This window comes from Silurus aristotelis, assembly GCF_946808225.1.
Source record: "Silurus aristotelis genome assembly, chromosome: 15".
Taxonomy (NCBI): domain Eukaryota; kingdom Metazoa; phylum Chordata; class Actinopteri; order Siluriformes; family Siluridae; genus Silurus; species Silurus aristotelis.
In genome coordinates, this window is record NC_139588.1 from 14,342,913 (window position 1) to 14,363,672 (window position 20,760).

Sequence of the window (20,760 nt, forward strand, 5' to 3'; positions counted from 1 at the left end):
GTGTGTGTGGGTGTGGGTGTGTGTGTGTGTGTGGGTGTGTGTTACAGCACAAAGCACACCCAAAATATAGCCAACACCCGAACAATTTCATATAAAAAAAATAAAAAAAAATAATCTAAAGATAGATACATTACACAATTTAATTGTAGCTACTTTTAATGTTGTGAAATGGCCATTAAATAAGGCACTTCCTGTACATTAGTAATAGCTGTAAACAGTTGCTCCCTCAGTGGCCTCACTTTCTTTTCTCTCTTGATGATAGTAAGACGAAATAGAATGCACTCTGTTATGTTACTCAAAAAGTGCAAAGGCCAAAAGTGTATTGTCTTTTGTGTATTGAAAAACCTAAAGTTGCACAAATTCTTGAGAAATTTGTCTGATCTGTGCTGTTACAGAAAATTATCTTCTGACCAATCAAAATACAGCATTAAAGAGAATGTGACAAGTTTGATTTATTTGATTAATACTTTCTGGAGAAGACACAAGATATGTGGCAGAGTTTTTAATCTGTAAAACAACTGAACAGTAGATGGTGCTGAACAGTGGCATGAACCAGGTATTTATTTCTTAGGGCAGCAAAATTCCTGGTGTTGTATGAAACTAATAGGCACTGTTATTTTGTTACTTTTTCAGTAAACAACAAGTGTTCACAATGACAAAGCTCTCATGTTTAGTTTGCCAGTGAGAGCTAGAAGAGGGTCCTATGTATGTGTGTGTGGTTCACTATCGCTAACACATCTAGCTAGGAGCAATGTTTGAGGTGTACACTCCAATCATTGCTCAGAAGGGAGTAAAGGAGCTTATTCATAGGAGGCTTGGGGCTCTGATTTCTGTGCGCTTTTTGTCTGTCCTTGCTAGGAGTGTTCCTGAAATTGGGCTATGCGCAACCCAATACCAGCCCTTACATGAACTCACTGGCCCCTGTTTATCTCAACATTAGAGCAGAGAAAAGGTGAAATTGTAGTAGTGCAGCAAGTTTTAGTGTTAGTGTTAGTGTTAGCTGAATTTGTATTGAGGCCTTTTAAACAGCTGTTAAAACACATACTGAGTTCTATCAAAAAATTAAGAGTAAAAAATGAGAAGAACATGAGTGATGACACATCAAGGCCTCTGTTTTGGTTCTTGTTTTTCTCTCTTTGCCATGACCATGGGATACCTGTTCTAAGGAACACAAGCTGTATAAGAATATATTTATAATTTATGAATATATAATTAGTTCATAATATATAATTATATAAGCTATGACTAACCGACCAACCCAACCCAATCCTTTTTTTTTTTTTTTTTTTTTACATAATAATGATCCCTAAAATATTGTTGTTCTCACTCCTGACCATCATTTATAGTAAATAAAAATCAGGAAATTGTGACTTCTAAATATTATTCATGGAGAAGGATTTAAGAATGTGTCTGCAGTGAAATAAAATGTAAAGCCTTCATGCTAACTAAATTATGTTGGGATCCCTGATGTTTATTCCCTTCTCTTGCCATAAGCCCGGTGTTTGTTAATGCCACTATACCTAATCATAGACATAGAATGACATTTCCATTGGAAAGTTGCAATTCACTTTAGTTTTAACTACAATGAAACAAAAAGTAATTTTTCATATTAAAATGCATTTGTCGCAGAACTAAAAATCTATAATTCATCTGAAAAGGAGCCTTGGCTCTGTCACTGTGTGTAGACAGCACAAAAATCCATACATTTCATCTAAAATCAGTTGTGCCTTGCAAACATACAGTACCTACTTAATAATATATTGCTTGTTGGCACTAAGATCATGAAATTGGAGGATGAAGAGTGTAGACACACAGACTCAAGACAGGGATGGGATGGTTTTGAATTGGAAATAATAGGCAGGAAATTGCTACACAAACTACACAAATGACTACATTTCACCACTAGCCAGCTCCTACAGTAGAACAGTATCCCTAGTTTGATCGTTGGGATAAAAATTTGAATAGTTGCAAAGCTATTATTTCAATCATTTTTACAGAACTGCAGATTTAATTTGATTATATATAAATCCAAACAGGAGAACAGTGTAGAAATTACCCCCACTAGTTATGGGGCAAAAGCAAATTAAACGATTGACTGCACAGCTGTTTCATGTTCAGGTGTGTTTTATTTTCTTATTATTTCCCTTGCACAAAAGCAGATGAGGCGTAGATTTGATTTGAAGTGTGGTATTTGCAACTGGAATATGTTGCTGTTAACTCTTAAAATTAATTTCAATGAGCTGTCACTGACAGTGAAGCCAGCAATCATTAGGTTGAAAAATAAAAATAAACTCATTATACAGACCGCAAAACTGGTGTGGTCAGCTCAATTATTTGGTATGTTGCAACAAAGAAGGAACATATTAATGAGCTAAGGACCCACTGAAGACCAGGAAGAATACTGAAACAATTATTAATAAATGAGAGAAAGGTTCTATCCCTGGTAAAAAAAAAAAAAAAAAAAAAAAAAAAAGAAAAACATATCAAGAAACCCTCTAAGAGGTTTGTATACCTGTGTTAAAGTTAACATGCAAGAGAAGACTTTACCAGACAACATACAGAGAATTTAGCACACAATGTACATTGGTAAGCTTCAAAAGCAGCCATATTTCCAGATTAGGATATGACAAGTTTCAAAAGTTTGCCCGCAAACAACATCCTATCGATAGAAGGGTCAATCAATTAAAGGAAGGAACTCTTTATATTCCAAAGCCTTATGCTGTGGGCATGTGTAGAGAACTTTTGTATTTATTTGCGATTATTAATTATGAGCAGGATGAATTAATAAGTGTATAAAGCTATTTTTGTTGACCTGAAGCACACAGGTAATAATTTTTTTTTTTTTTGTGAATGGAAAAATGTTCTGCAATGGCAATCACCAGACCTGAATTCTGGGCATGCACTTGTTAGGCAAAACAAGCAGGAACTGAAGCTAGTTGCAGTAAGAGCCTGACAGAGCATCACAAGGAAAGAAATCCAGAATCTTTGGAAGTTGACTGCAGAAGAATTGCAACCAGGAATTAAATTAACCATTTATTTTATGATCATTGTTTTTTTTTTTTTGTTGTTGTTGTTGTTGTTGTTGTTTTGTTCCCTTAAAAATAGAGCTAAATATAAAAAGTATTGTAATTTCTATAGCATTCACCAATTTTAAATACTCTTAAATCAATGAAAAAGTTTGTTAAATTAATGTAATATTTATTTATTAATTATTTTATTTCTACTTTCCAGTTTTTTCACAAAAAAAAAATACCTTTGCTTTTGTCAATTGTGCCAAGTTAAAAATAAAGCTTTATTAACAAAAGTGTATTAATTAAAAGCTATATCAATATACAAGAGTAATGAAAGTGCTGTGGCAGCATCTGGAAAATTTATTTAATACTAAAATGTAGTTGATCACGGCATGTGAAATATGAGTCAGAGATGAATTCTTTGGTTTAACATAAGCATCTCTCATATTACTGTTAAATAGCACAAAAATGAGGTTCAGAATGAATGCGCTTTATTTCACTGGTTGCACTTGTGTTTAATTCTGCTTAAAACCAACAGACTTTCATTTTCGTTTCCTCTCACAGTTCTATTTAGTGAATACAGCTGATTCACCTTTATTAATATATTGAATAACAAATGTATTTTGAATTAATAGATTTTAGATTTTTTTTTTATCATTCTTTCAGTGCTTCTATCACATTACCTGCACTTGACCCTAAAAGGAAAAAAACACCACACATTTTGACGTAAATAGTGGTGCCTTTCATGCAATGCCATTGCGAAAAAATTCACTCAACATGAGAATCTATGTATGTAGCAGGGAAGCCTGATATTTCACACATCCCTGAAGACACTGTGCAGTTGTCTGTGGGTGCTGTGTGTTTACTGTGGCCTCAGACTTCCTTTAACTGAAGCATGTTAATAGAAAGTCCATCATTAAATGATACACTTTAAAGTATTGTTTTACTTAAAAAGAAAAGTAGACAATAATAGTAGACATATTTGAGGAAATGTGAAAAGAGGAAATTAGGATGTAATTACTGACTACAGTGGTCTAAAGGTAAGTTGGTCTTCCTTCCAGTGAGAAACTGATGTACTTGGACTGTCTAAATCTAAATTTTCTCTGATTAACTTGCTCTTCAGAATGCAACATTTCACCATTTACTGTTACAAATATCATGGATAGGTGTGCAGATTGATTTAAATCAATCATAATTAGTAATAGTTAAAATTTATAGTAAGGTTTTTTTACTTAGGTCAAAATATAACAGACTTGACAGTCAGACGGTTTGCTCTAAGTTGAATTTTTTACTATTAGAACTAATACAGTAGATGAAATTTCATGAATTACAGGGTTCCCTTTAACCATGAGTTAAAAAGGAGGCACCAAGCTTGCTCACTCTAGGAAATTAAAAGCTAAGGCAGCTTCCTTTTAACTTCGGTGTGCCCTCTCATCTCCTGCCAGTGCTAAAACATACAGTACATGATCAGTTGTTTGTTTCTTTCTTTTCCTCACACAGTTAACATTGTATGTTTATGCTGCAGAGTGATGTTTAATAACTGATCACAGTAGACAGTCACACTTTCCCTCTCTGGAGTGTGTTTATAGAAATGCTTCAGCTTTTTTTACTGATAATATGCAAAGTTAAATAAATAAAAAAACATTAGAGATTTAATTTTTAAATGAAATTTGATTATTTTACAAACCATCTTTTTTCAAATCATCTTTGCCCTAATGGACTATGGTACTTGCATAAGATAAAATATAAAAACCAGTGGTGGACAGTAACAAAATAAATGTAATTCCTTACTGTACTCAAGTAGCTTATTTGTGTATCTGTACTTTAATGAAATATTTTCATTTGGAAATTTAAATATATTTCCATTATTATTCTATTATTAGTTTGATGTGCTAAGAGTAACATTAGAGTTTTTTCACATGAACTGAGTTGCTTAAGCAAGAGTCTTGTGACAAACCATCTGACTGTCAAGTTTATATACCAGAATATATCAGAAACTTTTACTGGAGTAATATTTTACCTAGTGTATCTCTTATCACTGCATATTACTTAATAATACTTAGTAATGATTAACTGCAATTAATGGACATTTGATTCCACCCAGATGAGGATGGGTTCCCTTTAGAGTCTGTGTCCTCTCAAGGTTGCTCGGGCTTGCTTTTTAGAGCTGGTTTGAAACATTGTCCATTGTTTAAAGCACTGTTGACTAATTGACAATTGACAATTGTCTAATATTTTTTAACTTATATTTCCTATTACATATTGTTAATTGGTTTCAAGGAGTTTTGCATACAGTTTATTAATATTTGGCTTTGCTTTTCAATTGTTTAATTTGAATCAAACACTATGGGTAGCCCTTAACAAGCTTCTCATAATATTTTACTAAGATAAACTGTGCCCATTAATCTAAAAAAACAACAACAATGTTACTTAGTTTTAGAGATCAGTATTTCTAGCTGATGCCCCTTTGTCAGGATGTCATCTCTTTTCTGAAAATAAAACACCACCATAGAATGAAAGTGTGTTTATCCCTGGATTTTAATTTGTGCCTCTTTCTTGAATGTTGTTTTAGATTTCCTTACAATTGGGTGTACAGCTCATGGTTCTTTCCATCGTTTGGAAATTGCTCCTAGGGAGAAACCGGACTTGTGGAAGGACAAGTATATTTAAGTTCATATTTAAGTTCTGTATTCATAATTTCTAAGAGTTGCTTGGATTTTTCCATGGCATCAAAGCTATTAATGCATTGACTCTAAGGGTACACAGCACAGGTGTGCCAATTATGCTTCTGGCTCACCAAAATCTCCTAAATGTCTTTAGAAATGTACATTTCTGGAATCTTCATGACTGACAGTTTATTTCATGTAAACTTTTGACCACAGTAAACTAAAGCTAAAATAACGCCATCTCTAGTTGATTGTTTTAAAATACACAGTATAGCCATAAGAATGTGAACACCTGACCATTGCAGCCATATCGGCATATTCCAAACTATTGTCACAAAGTATGAAGGACACAGTTGAATAGAATCTCTTTGTATGCTGTTGCAGATTCCTTCCACCTTCCACCAAAAGTAGTAAGCAGTAAGAAGAGATTCAATGCTCTGCATATATCAGCCCCAGAAACAGGTGGAATATACCATCTGTTCACCATGCAGATTCTTTATGGAAAAAATACGGCTGACTTTGTCGATTTTCTAATAATAACTTCAAAATGGTAAATAGTTTCCTTTAACATATGCAGTATTTAGTCTGTTTGAATCGAACCCTGGTGTGTTTATTCCCTTGGTATGGTTCTATGGGCGGGTGTAAACACAGTCAGGTATGGACCAGGACTGTATGTGGGAGGTATTATCCACTTCCAAGTAAACCTTACTGTGGTTTAATTGTAGTGAGAGCACAATTTAACTTTGATTTAACTTGTTCTCAGTAAGTAAACGATTCATGCTGCATTATAGTATAGAAAGCAGACATTGTAACTTACTTGAACTGGCTAAAGATTATAAATGGGTAAGAGAATATAGACCTAAAGTGCTGTAGCAGTGCATTGTATTTTAAATAAACAATACAATTGATGACAGCATATAATTTATTTTTTAGTATAAACCAAAAAAATTTCATTTGAAAATGTAAAGTGGTTTCAATGGTCCAGTCACATATCATGCGTTTACTGCACCCTCCAACCAAATACATCATGCCATAGAGAACTGAATATGTGAATTATTTAAAACTAGTTTGTATTATTAATATAATCTGCTTCATTAAGTGTGGTACAGTAGATGTACACTCTGAGTTCTGCTCTCCATTTGCCATAGTAAAATATTACTTTTCACAAGCATCTGTGCAGACTTGTACAAAGAGCACTACATTTCAGGCTCAGGCTTTTATCAGATCATTCTTTGGCCACACATTCCATACTTCTTCAAAAGGAAGGCTTATGAAGCTCATAAAAGAGCAAGCACATGAGTATTTTATTTTAATTATTTTATTTAATTATTATTATTATTATTATTATTATTTGCATTTGCATTTGCATTTGCATTTCCATTTGCATTTTTTACCAAATGATACAAGTGATGCACCACAAGCTAAAATGTACAGCATGTGGACACGTTACCCTAAAACCCATGCATGTTTTCCCCCAAACTGTGGCCACAATGTTGGAAATTGGAAAAAATATATAAAGAATAATGTAAAATTATTTATATAAAAACTAAGAGGTTCAAACCTATTTCAGCAAGACAATGCCCCTATGCACAAACATTCATAAAAACATGGTTTGCCAAGGTTGAGTTGGAAAAGTAGCCTCAGCTGAACACCACTGAGGTGAAATGCAAAACCAATTTTGCACCAGGCTGTCTTGTCAGGCATCAGTACCCAACTTCTTAAACTCTTGTGGCTGAAGCCATTTGCCAATATTGCAATTATAAATCTGGTAACTTCTTAAACTTGTGGTTTATTACCCAGTTATTCAAAGCATCTAATTCTGTAAATACTACAAATTATTTATTAACCATAGTTAACTAATAAGTACAGCAAGCTAAGATTTTGAGGAATATGTTCTTAACTGATCAATATCTAATCCGTTAAAATTAAGAAGCAACTGAATACAGACTTTAGTTTTTAAATATATTTATTTTTCTGCAGTACATACCAAAATATTTGCTATATGATAAAAATAGCATTTTATTGTACACCTAAGTAAAAATGTTTACAGACAAGCATCGCTAGTTTTACACAAAAAATGGTAAAAACAATAAAGAACAGAACATCCTCACGTCAGTGTGCAAACCATTTATACAGATGGATATGCCCCCTGAGGCTGCATTCCATGATAAATTATTTAAATAGCATTTATCTACACACACACACACACACACACACACACACACACACACACACACACACACACACACACACACGCACACACGCACACACACACACGCACATGTACATACATGTATTCTCATTTGACACATGGTCTTAAAGACAACAAACAGTACAATAATTTATCTGTTTAAAAAGTACTGGACACTGAGAAGCACTAATATAATAAAACAAAAATTAAACAAAACACTTTTTATCTTTGTTTATTAAGCAAATCCGAGGCTGTATTCTATCTGAAGAAGGAATGTAACACTATTTACAGCTTGTGCTACAGTAGCATTAGGAGACCATTTTGCTTTTCAGCATAATAAAAGTAGAAATAGGTTTATTTGATCAAATTTGATGACGATTTTGAGGTAATATTTGTACATCAAAGTTTTCCTTACTCTCTCTCTTTCCATCAATGAATGTGGTCTAAAAATGCAGAACAGAGTGTGTTCAGCAGATAGCTATGACCAGGGACACTGCAAATTTTTGGGAAGCAGTCTGTCTTAAGAATCAGATGTTTTAAAACGGAATTAGAATATATTATTCTATTATAAATGATAAATAAGTTACATTGAATTTTTACGAACAGCACAAGAATATTCTCGCACAAGAATGAATGCCACCTATTCATTAACTAATGTGTAATGAAGAATTCAGAGTCCATCATCCCAACACATATTTTGCAAGAGTTTTTTACTTTTCAGCTCTCACTGTATATGTAATTTACAGATTTATATAAACTGTTTAGTTTTATAAAGTTACTAAAAAATTAAATGCTGATTTTGAACTCTGGCTCTTTCCAAGCCTTCTTCAGTCTCCTTCTTAAAGTTTTGGCCAAAATCCAGTCTCACTCTAAAAAAACTAATTTAACTAATTTTAGTTTTCCATATTTACCGATGTTTAATTTAGTACATTTAGTAAATGAAATTTTAGTTTGAAGCACTGCTAACCCAATTACTGTGCATTCATTGGTTCAACTTAAGGGTCTTGGTGTTGGTAAATTTTTTGTTGTTGCTGCTATTATTTTAAGCACAATTAAAATGTATAATCTTAAATTTTGTATGTTCCACAAATGAATATTATAAACATCATAATATCTGCATGGAAAATGTGCTATTTAGCAATTCGTCCTAGCATAATAAACTCTCTATACCCTGTTTAAACTGTTCAAAGTTGTTGTGGTAAAGTGATCTTGAGATAATAATAAATACTGGGCAAATTTCAAAGAATATAAGAAATGATCCCATCTTTTGGCATCCACACAGGGGAAAAAAATTATGCAATGAAAGAATGTAGTCAAGTGCATTGATGTTTGCATAAAGGGGCATTCCTGCACAGATATGAATGTGGTTTATTTAGAGAGATTTTTGTTTTCCAAGCAAAGCAATTGGGGGCTTGGTTCTGCTCTACCTGGTCTTAGTGGAGGGGTCCTGAATCTCCAGTCAGCTCTGTTGGCTTTGTCCAAACCAGCATTGTTTACCATAAATCCACTTGTTGCCCCACCAGAGTGCATGCCACAAAAATAATTTAGTGGAAAATCTGTCCCTGGACTTTGCACGGAATACATATTCTTAATTATACAGAAAGGTGCCATTTTCCAAAACCCTCCTGTCTGTGCAGTTAAGCATCTGTTGAAAAAAAGAGATTGGAGCAAATAAATGAATGAATAAAAAAAAAATACAGAACTAATGTGGTTTTAACAATATATTTGTTTTTACCTCTGCATTCATATTTAAGGTCGGAGAAGTATACCATCTCTTGTGAGAAGACAAACAGACCTAGTCGTCCACCTGCATACGTTTTGTCATAAATTCTTCCAGAATCTGCCATAATCTTCTTTCCTTCATACATAACAACCCTAAATTTGAGAGGAAACAATTCTATGTTGGCATATAGAAATATGCATATAGAGCAGTGAAAAAATACATAGGAGAAATATTTCCATTTGAACAGTGTTTGAAGTGGGCTTTTTGAATCCTTTAAGCGATACCTTATGTGTCCTGTTTTTGGTCTGTGAGTCAGATGCCATCTGTAGGCAGTAAAGTCCTTCCAACCAACATTCTTTGGGTCATGCCAGAGAGTTCGGACCTTTAGAGAAAATAACTAATAAATCAATAATGAATGCATTAAAGTCTATTTATAAATTGCATGATGACGTAAATTACCTGTCCAGGAGTATCCCCAGTATGCCAGAGGGCATTTCTTAGGTGTTCCCCTGGTCCAGTGGTTGAATTAACCACTTTGATTGACAGCCCTGAGTAACCCTGTGCTTTGGTGGGTGTGCTGGACCAGTAGGTCTGAGTTATCTGCTTCCACATCACCACATAGAAGCGGGAGCTGGATTGGTAACCAAACACAAATCCTGCATAATCATCATCTCTCTCTGTATTTATAAAGAAGGTTCCACTGAAGTCCACTGCGTTAAACTCATCAAAACCTAAAGAACATAAAACAGTTGTTAGAATGATTTATTAATTAGTAGTGGTTCTGATCATGGCTCTAAGGTTAAACATACCAACAGCAATGCCTGGGTCACAGTTAACTGTCTGAACCAACTCTTTGCCCTGGTGACGGACTACCCAGTTAGGATCAATCTGGGATGTGCCCTTGGGGTCCAGAGGCACCATCTGAAACTTGCGGAAGTCAGTCTCACTGATGTCAAAGTTCTCTGGGCAGACATCATAGATGTCTAGAACATTGTCTTGGTCAAAGTCATCCTTACAAACATCACCACGTCCATCACCTAGACAAAAAAAGTTAATTTTCAGAAAATTTGTAAATAGATACCGAAAGGCAAAAAATGGCAAAGAAAAGAGACAGTAGTTCAGCTTTGACTTTCAAAAGACTAACCATCAGTGTCCAGCTGATCTGGATTGAAAACCAATCTACAATTATCTTTATCATCAGGGATACCATCATTGTCATCATCATAATCACAAGCATCTCCTTTGCCATCTTTGTCATGGTCAACCTGGTTGGCATTTGGAATATAAGGGCAGTTGTCCAGGTTGTTTTGATGACCATCTTCATCAATGTCCTGATTGCTGTCACATTTGTCTCCTACCAGGTCAGAGTCTGAATCAAGCTGTGAATCAAGTGCAAAAACAAAGTGATAAAATCAGCAATGGTACTGTATCCAAGTTATAAAATCTTTACAGACCGTTTTATCCAGTTTATGCCTATTTAATTGTCAAGATGTGCTCATGCTTTCTGTCTGGTAATCCACATCCGGCATCCTGTTAGTCGAGTAGCAGTCTCTAGAGTCCTTTAACCTTGGCAAACCGCACTCACACTGTTCCACAGGTTTACATTCCTACTCGTCATTTAACCATGGCACAGGTGTGAACCTCAGGGACTTGGTGCCGACAGGGCATGCATAAATCCACTAGCAAATGGATTATTAATAAACCTGTCCCTCCTTGTATTCTCTTTAGACTTGTTCACCATTAATAATTACCACTGAAAAGCCTGTTATTGTGTTATTGTACTGTATGTCCCAAAGTTAAAGAGGATTTTTTCCAACCTTATATAGTGTGATAAAACCTTGCAACTGTGAGGCCCTACAGCTACCTACTTGGATTTTTTGTTATATAGCAAAAGGTATTGAAGTTTAGATGAACAGTAGTTTGATGTGGATCGATGTGATTTATAGAAAACAGCTGCAGCACTTGTTCTGTCTGATGCTTACCTGGTCAGGATTGTGCTCCAAGGGGCAGTTATCACACTGGTCACCAACTCCATCTTGATCAGTATCTTTTTGATCCACATTGTACAGATAAGGACAGTTATCCATTTCATTTAGAATACCTGAGGAACCAAGTCAGCGTTATACAAATTTAAATTTATACATTGTTTAAACAGATGTTGAATTTAACTTTGCTATCATCTTAATCTTCTTACCATCTCCATCAATGTCCACGGCACAAGCATCACCTTCACCATTGTTGTCTGTGTCAGTCTGGTCAGGGTTGCTATTGTATGGACAGTTGTCACATCGGTCACCAACATCATCCCGGTCATAGTCGTACTGTCTGGGATTAAACACGAATGGGCAGTTGTCCTGTTTAAAAAAGAGTGAAAATAAACTCAGAATAGTTGGACAGTGGACACTGTTGGTTAAACTGGGTTATTTATTTTATATAGGTTTATGATTGTGGCATAGGATTTTATAGCTGTGCAGTTACCCTGTCATCGGGGATGCCATCATCATCATCGTCATCATCACAAGCATCGCCAATTCCATCCTTATCATAGTCCTCCTGACCAGAATTTGGAAGGTTTGGGCAGTTGTCCTAAAGTTATGAAAATGTAAAAAAATTTGTTAACAAAAGCCACTGCCATTGTTCTTACTTGTTTGTTTTTTTACTGATCTGGAGGTTTTTCCTAACCTTCTTGCAGTGATAGGTAGCATTCTCCACACAAACAAGGTCAGCATTTGGCCAGCCATCCAGATCTGTGTCCTCTCCACAGATGTGTCCATTCCCAGCATAGCCAGGCTTGCACTCACAGCGGAACAGTGGGTCTGCAAAATGGCCCAAATAGTTGCACCGGGCATTCTTATTGCAGTCATGGCTTCCATCAATGCAGGGATTACGAGGTGTGCACACCTGCAAATAGGACAGTTCCAAAGGTCATTCTATATCAGGATGTTTTCTGTGGCATAATCTAATACATTAGATGTTGCTACTTGCCTGTTTCTTTGAAGCAGCATCCTCCACTCCACGGCCAAATGGCTGTGGACCATTGTAGCGTGTAGGACACGGCAAGCAGTTGTACCCAGGTACAGTATTTTCACATCTATGGACTCCATTGAATTCAAAGCAAGCATCAGGAACCTCCTTGCACTGTTACAGAAGATTAGTTGTTTCATTCAAAAAAAAATGCCCCTTATTTGTTTGATGTTAATTGATGCTTCTGTAAAAGCTCTTCACCTCATCAACATCTTTGCAGTCAATGCCATTGCCAGTGTAGCCTGTTGGACATTTTCCACATTTCCAAGAACCATCTGGAAAGCTTGTACACTTGGCTCCAGCAAAACAGGGATTGGATAGACATCCATCTAAATAAAAATAATCAAAAGACATGTTTAATCAAATTTACAAAGATGCTTCTATGTGAATGGGCATGTAAATAGCATGGCGACTCACCAATAGGACAAGCTTGCTTGTTGCACAGCTGAGTTGCCTTTCCATCGCCAACGCATTCTTTGCCACCATACTTGGGTGGTGGACTATTACAAAGACGCTTGCGATTTTGGACACCACCGCCACAGGTTACCGAACAGGTATCCCAAGGTGACCATGGCCCCCAACCACCATTGACTAAACAAATAGATAGGTTTGTTAAATGAACTGCAATTAACCTGATAGGTTTGGATGATAGGTTCCTAAACTTCTAAATATTATCTAAATTGTTTGTTCAGTACACTTACTTGGACATGGTGACTTCTCACATTTCTCAGTCTGCCTGCCTTGGCCCTGACACTCTTTTCCTCCCATCTGGGGAGTAGGAGAGTTGCACAGACGAATACGTGTGATAACTCCTGATCCACAGGTTACTGAGCAAGAGGACCATGGTGACCAGTGGCTCCAGCTGCCATCTTGCTTAACTAACAAAGATAAATGAGAATTAGAGTTAGAGGATAGTTCTTTTCTACATTTTTAGCAAATGAAATGCTTTTGTATTGCTGGAACACAACTCACAGCGTTTGTCACACTCTTGGAGGTAGCAATCTCTTGTTTGTACAGATGTGCCCTCGCAGTTGTTATTGATCCGGTCACAAGAGCGCCCACGCTGCTGAACCCCCTTTCCACAGGACACAGAACAATGGGTCCATTCAGACCAGGGGGACCAGCCATCTTCAGCATAGTCACTGGCTGTTGAATGAGAGGAAAGGGAGACAATAGAGCAGCATAAGGGAGAAAATCTTTTTAATTCAGATACCTAATGGACTCAATTTAACCCAGGCATCTCAAGATGGACTTGTTTTGGAAACCGTAGCATAAACCATACTCCTGGACTGTCAGGCAAAAGGCAATGTTACATATACAGGAGTCAGCTTTGATTTGTTTTTTTTGGGGGGTTTTTTTTCAAGATAAATTATTAATGATCATTCCAAACTTCTAAAAATGATTAATCCCTTAACCAGTTCAGGCCAATACAACAATACAACATAGAGACAAAAAGATTTATTACATTATATAATTTGCCAAGTTTTATGACTATATCTAAAAAATAAACCATAATGTTTCATATTTATATTTATTAATTATTTCTTCAGCATTGCAAACCAATTGCCAGAACTTTAAACTTGTTTACTGATTTTTAAAACTACACTTACGAGTTCCACATCTGGGGCAGCATTCGCCATCAGGAACAGTTGCATTGGCACAGGGAAGCAACGGACAGGAAATCTTACGACATATAGTCGCTGAGTTCTGCAAATACCATACACACTTTTTTAATAACTAAGAGCAATAAAAACATAGATTCAGACAAAATTATATTATTTAGAAAAATCAAAGCCTAGTCAGAATTTCTGAAAGGACTACAAAATCTTTTGAATAATCTGTGTGGGGGTTTCCTGCTGCACTTGTGAATGACTGTATTGACTGTGCAATAGTATAAATCATGGTCATTTTTATGTGGGGATTGGGTTCCTTAAATTGATTACATATTGATTTATCTGTTGCAGTCAGTGAAGCTGAATATAATATGCTCCAGAAGTTCTGCTTACCTGGCAGGTGCACTCAGTGCAGTCATCCACCGTCCATTCTTCCTTGTTCTTATGCAATATGCCATTATGCAGACAGACAGAATGTGTTCCCAAGGTTCCACCAAGCAAAGTGTTCTCAGTTGTCTGGGATACAAAAGTAGAAATATTTCAGTTAGTTTGATGTTTTGTTTAGTGTTATAACATCTTTATTAAAACAACAAAAAACCCTTCTCACCACTTTGCGTAGTTTGTCGGTCAGATCTTTCACCATTACACCAAGGGTCTTTAGTTCTTTAAACATGCTAGCAAAATCCTCACAGGAATAGCCACAAATCATTTGCAAATCTGTCATAATGAAAAGGTATAGTTAAAGCCAAAGGCTGTAAAGTAGATAGGGCTTAAATATATGTTATACATAGATGTGCTTTCAAAACCAAGACATTATTTACCTTTTGTTTTGTGGCCAGTATAATCAGTCCTGATTGCAGGACTGGATCCATTAACCGGATTATGTAGAGTTATGATGTCAGTAACGGCTGTAAAACAGCAATATTTCAGTTTATTAATTTGTAAGTAAACATTAATGTTAATAAAAAACAAAGATATTAAGGAAGAAATCCACAACATAGTGGTTATTTACTCAGTGTAGTATAGTTTTCAAATCAGCCATTTATTTTATATTCTAAATATTAGACGAATACTTCTCCAGGAACCACTCAGTGCTAAATGATAAAATTCCTTAAAATAAGTTCAAGAGGAAGTCATACTTACTCAGCGATGATTAAAACTCTTTAAAGGTTAAAAACAAGCATTTTTTTAAAGGTAATAGTGGGTAATACGACTTTATGCTCCTAATAAAGGAGGAAATACCTTTAACGGCACGTGAACTGTTCAGCAATCTGTTTTATGAGTGTGACATGACCTTGCCCTTGGGAAAGTTTTGTACTGAAGCTCGTACATTAAGGCAAAGCGTGAGCAAGTAAAGCATAGATAACTGTGGACTTACAGTTTTGGCATCCTTTATTTCTCAGTATTGCGTCCAGCGTGGTGCCAAAAACGAAACGGACGTTTTGGAGCACACCCTAAAAAGCAAGTGGACGAAAGAAGAGTAAGATATTTAATTAATAGACAGACCCAGGCAATAATCTGGAATAAATAAATCATGTGCATAACTCTGTACAATAACTCATGCGTTACCATGAATCTGTCATTTACGGCTCCCTTGCCGATCCTCATGTTAGCGACGCTTGGGGTTTCCAGAGTGAGCACGCTCTGGATGGATGCGTCCAGCTCGGCGTTGTTCACCTCCTCACATCCGACATAGAAGTGCACCCTGTCCTCCTGGACGAAGAGTGTAATGTTCTTCCATTGACCCGTGGCCAGGTCGGCTTCCTCCATGGACACCACTTGCTGCTTATTTTCCGTGGCGAACACGATGTCCAGCGTGTTGGCTTTGCCGTTGGAGACCACCTCGAACAGGGTGCCGGAGCCATCGCGTTTCTCTACGGTGAACAGGGAGCCCCTGGTGCGCCGCGCCTGCTTGAAGTTGACCAGGAACAGGAAGCCGCGCTCCGCCTGCACGGAATCCACCAGGTCTCGGAAGGCGCCCTCGGGCACCGGCGGGATCAGGTCTGGGTTCATGATCTTGTAGGCGGGACTGTAGGGGTCTTCTCCCTTCACCAGCATGACCCCGTGGTTCTTCTTAGGCACTTGAACGAGCTCGAACAGGTCGTAAACGCTGTTGTCGTCTCTGCTTTCTAAAAGGAACAGCCAGAGCGCAAAAGATGAGTAATTGCATCTCAAGTTTCAAGTTTATTGTCATGTGCAAAAGGAGCGCTTTACGCACACACACACACACACACACACACACACACACACACACACACACACACACATATATATATATATATATATATATATATATATATATATATATATATATATATATATATATATATATATATATATATATATACTACTCGGACACAGTGGTATGTTCATTTTTACATGCAAAAAGATGCAAATATGTACACAGACACAGTCAAAATTATTAATGTGCTCTAAACAAGTAAACCCGATAATGAACAATATATTTATTGCATGCAATAAGAAAGTGGTTTACTTTGATTGTTTTTGTATTGTATGTACTGTGGGTGAAATATCTCTGAGTCTGATAACAGTCTGATTTTGCGGCTCGTCTCAAACTCTGTGCGTAATTGTAATTACGTAAGAATGCAAAGTATGGTATGTCCTATTTTTTCCCTTGATTTCCATTCAATAATTATTTATTGTTTTTGTTAGTTATGATTTTTTATTTCATGGCTGCAAGGATGATGATCACTCACCTGCCACTCGCGCGCCATCGCAGCTCCAAAGCATCACTAATAAAAATATTCCTGTTAACTTCATTGTAGAGCTTCTTCTCTTGCTCCTGTAAACAGCATTAATAACCTTTAAGTCAATCATTAAAATTATATATTACTTTTGTGATCTATTCTACAATTCTTAGTAAATGGGTCTAAATGAAGGTAAATCGTACCTGCTGCCTTGTTAAAAAAAATAGATAAGTATAGTCCAAGAACTTCTGGTAATTCCGATTATACGAGTTTCCAGATATGATGGGTTTCAGTCCACTTCGTAACTTTTCCCGCTTTGTAAGCAGCTCATACTCTATTGCCGGAGAGGACAAAGTGCTATTTAACTAGTTTCATGACATTCCTGAGAACGCGTCTCTTCCAATCAGAGGCTCGGAGGTCCGCTTACCTCACAGAGCGCTGCGCCGTCTGGAACGCGCTCAGGGGAAAGGGGAGACGCGCCGCATTCCTGCGAACCCACAACGGAAATCAATGGATACCTCTAAACCTCATACTATCTTGGGCTACTAAACATTAGGACTCTGTCATTTACTGCAGGTTATCATATAGGTGGCGTAATATTGACAACCGTTAACGGTACGCAGTTTGGGTCAGAAACCGAGACTCTCCGCTAGAGGCCCTTCTGAGCTCTTCCTGATATATTCACCTATTTTCTTTCTAAGAAAAGTTACATTGGTAAAGAAAAAAAAATCTTACCCCCACCACCAAAAAAAGGCTGCTGTAATATCATTTCCTCTATTATCATTCGACTGCTTGGAAACTTTAGTCTTTCTTGGAACTTTTTCCTCGGCACACCTTTTGTCAGTGAGTTCTACAAATGCAAAGATTCAGAGGACAAACAAAATATACATTTTACTATTCTAAATGCAACAATGCAACCATTTGAATAAGCTAAAAAAAATTGTAAACAAAACATTTCCTGGATATATATACTAAGTATACTATATCAGTGAACTCTTTAATCCCAAAATCCTCCTAATAGTAGCGGTCATGTTCATGTCAATCAGTTGAATATGAGAGGGGATCTTTTTATAGTGGTTTTCTTATTTCTGCCTGCATATCTTAGATGCATTTTAAAACTATACCAGGCAACGACTTAATGTGTTATCTTATGTTATCGTTTAATTAGACTATATTAGTATAAGTTTCATGGGTAATAGGTTGGCTTTGGTATATTTTAGTTCTCATTTTAATTCAGTTAATGTAGTTTATCATAACTATAGCCACCACTGGCTGAATTTAGTCTGAGATAGGAGGAAAATCACAAATCTTTGTTGGTCTATTGCCTTCCAGGATCACTCTCCTGTTTTTGCTTATTGTGCAGTTTTTTCTTGTTAGACATGTTTATCTTAACGTGGTGTGAATGCCTCAAGATTATGATATTTTGACATGAGTTGGATGTTCATCTAAAACATCTTGTTTTAATCCATTGCTTTGAATGGCCCAACACATTATTTCAGGTGCATGTAGTATTTCTAGAGCATGTTGTGAATCACACTTTCAACATGAGACTGAATATAAAATATCATGTGGTCAGCTTGCTTGGCTCATTTAGGCTAACAGCATTTTAGTGGAATTGTGTTGTGAAGAAGGTCAAGGGATTGACCCTCACCTTAGAGACCTCAGAGGAAGATGTTTGCTGTAACTTAAGATTTGGAGGTTGCTGGGTCATTCACAAGCCATTCTTGCTGTTTACCCTCTCTTCTAAAGTGATGGCCTATTGTACACATATGCATCATTAACCTACGTCAGAGTAAAAGGCCACTGCTTTGCCCACATGGCTTAGCCATGGAGACCCTATTTTGAGATGCACAGAGTGTTTTCTTAGTGTTTTTGTAAGACTGGATAAACTAGTAGAAGCAGGTATAAAACAAACATTCTTAATATATAGCTTTTGCTTACACTTTGTCACAAGTGTAAATAAAAAGTTAAATAGTCCAATTCTTTGTTGACAGGGTGGTGCAGCAGGTAACATTGTTTCGTCACAGCTCCAGGGGATAGGATTCAGGGTCCTAAGCTCAGGTGTCTATTTTCTCTTTGTGTTACCTCTGGGAATTAAAAAATTGGTTGGTTAAAAATTTGCCTACATACTATTATTAAGCTGTTGTCACACCGGATGCTAATAGTAATTCACCTCATGTAAAAGCCTATTCCCTGAAATAGAAGATATAGCTTTATTTATAATTGTATAATCTGTTCATCTTGAAAGTGTAGGCATAATGAAAACAGAAAACACAAGTCTTGTTAATACATTTTCAGGACATGCATTCTTACAAAAGTAATATAAAAAGTAGTAAACGTATCATTCATAAACAATAAAGTCAATGTTAACTACTTACCCAACCAATACTTTACTGCAGGGCCACAAATAATTACTTGATTTTGCTCCACTATGGGAATGAAATTTGTGAGACAAATATCTGGTTCATTAAAATTTGGTCCATTAACACTGCAGCAGCATAAAGTGGCTTTTGTCTCACTTCCCATTCATTTTCTGTGGAGATAGGCTAAATTTCTTTGCATGAGCTCAGTGGACTTCTGATCGGAAAATTGTGAGTTAAAATCTCAGCACCACCGAGTAGCTGAAGCTAACATCCAAAAAAGGAAGTAATGTAAATATATTATGTGTTGTGTGTATTTTCCTGCAATAAACTGCTGTCCTATCTACTGTGGTGGAGATGAACTTTGGCTCCTCAACCTTGACCAGGACAAAATGATTTTTGTAGAGTAATGAAGAGTCTTTAGGTGGTATTTGTTACTTAAATATGTTTAGGTGCTGTTTATATTCATGATAAAGCTTATTTACACAGTATACCTTATATACCTTTAATTCCTAATTCCTTTTCAAGATTTCCTCATAAAAACAAGTTGCTGTTGTTGTTTTTTTAATCCATCTCATACTTCTTGTAATACACTTGTACTTATAGTAATTTGTATTGTTACAGTGACACCTTGGAAACCTGAGACCACCATTTACTGGCTCATTCCATATTATGTCTATGAACATGGGTGGAAAATCCTAACAAAATACACCCTGCTTTGATCTGATGTCAGCAGCTCTGTAATTTGTATCATGATTGATTGATTCTAACAATAAAGCTATGCATTGCAATTTATATATTCATTGTAGACTCTCTTGTTGTTCTTAACTGTTACACATTTTCACAAGCAAAAACAAACTATAAGATTAATTTCTGGCCACGTGGTTCTTCTCTTACAGGTCTGTTTGCTTGCTAGTGGAATTTCCCAGGTGTATAAAAAAAAACACCTAGTAGTCATCCAATAAAACATGCCTGTGGTTGTTCTAACCAATGATAATCTTCACCATGCCTTTGATTATACCAGGTGCATCTGCTTTAGTAATGGGCTGGAACAGCTTTCGCCACTAGAACCCTGATTCTGCCAGGCAGACAATAGGAGTGGTCGGGTCTTGCAAGCTTCTGCATCTTGTTTACGCCACATGACTGTTTGTGCTGAGGAATGCATTAAAAGGCAAGCACTAATTTCTCACGAACAGCATGGAAGATGACTGCAGAGCAACTGGATTATTTACAGGCCACACAGGTTGACTTAGAGGCCTCCACAGGTAGTAAATTTCAAAGAGAACAAAAGAAAGCACCCCACCCCTCTCAGTCTTGAAGCTTGCAGATCAAACATGCACTGAATGTCGTCTGAAATATTCAGTTTATTGTACTATTCCATTCATGCAGATAGATGAACTCACTGTCACAGACATATGCAGTATCCAGTGGGATAAAGGATTTTTTTTTACTGATTTTGGCTTT

The 20,760-nt window shown here is 36.4% G+C and overlaps 1 protein-coding gene across 1 annotated transcript; it reads right to left on the reverse strand.

Moving 5' to 3' along the window:
* Window positions 1–7,625: 7,625 nt before the first annotated feature.
* Window positions 7,626–17,029, reverse strand: thbs1b (thrombospondin 1b). The gene is made up of 22 exons (XM_083562835.1): window positions 16,946–17,029; window positions 15,798–16,357; window positions 15,607–15,682; window positions 15,050–15,136; window positions 14,836–14,945; window positions 14,622–14,744; window positions 14,226–14,322; window positions 13,588–13,761; window positions 13,317–13,493; window positions 13,033–13,206; window positions 12,817–12,944; window positions 12,577–12,729; window positions 12,274–12,492; window positions 12,070–12,177; window positions 11,786–11,945; window positions 11,574–11,692; window positions 10,736–10,970; window positions 10,401–10,628; window positions 10,051–10,322; window positions 9,876–9,973; window positions 9,604–9,743; window positions 7,626–9,513 (listed from the first exon to the last, which is right to left on the reverse strand). The coding sequence occupies exons 1-22, from the start codon at window positions 17,007–17,009 to the stop codon at window positions 9,506–9,508; spliced, it is 3,510 nt and encodes a 1,169-aa protein (XP_083418961.1). The 5' UTR covers window positions 17,010–17,029; the 3' UTR covers window positions 7,626–9,505.
* Window positions 17,030–20,760: the final 3,731 nt, after the last annotated feature.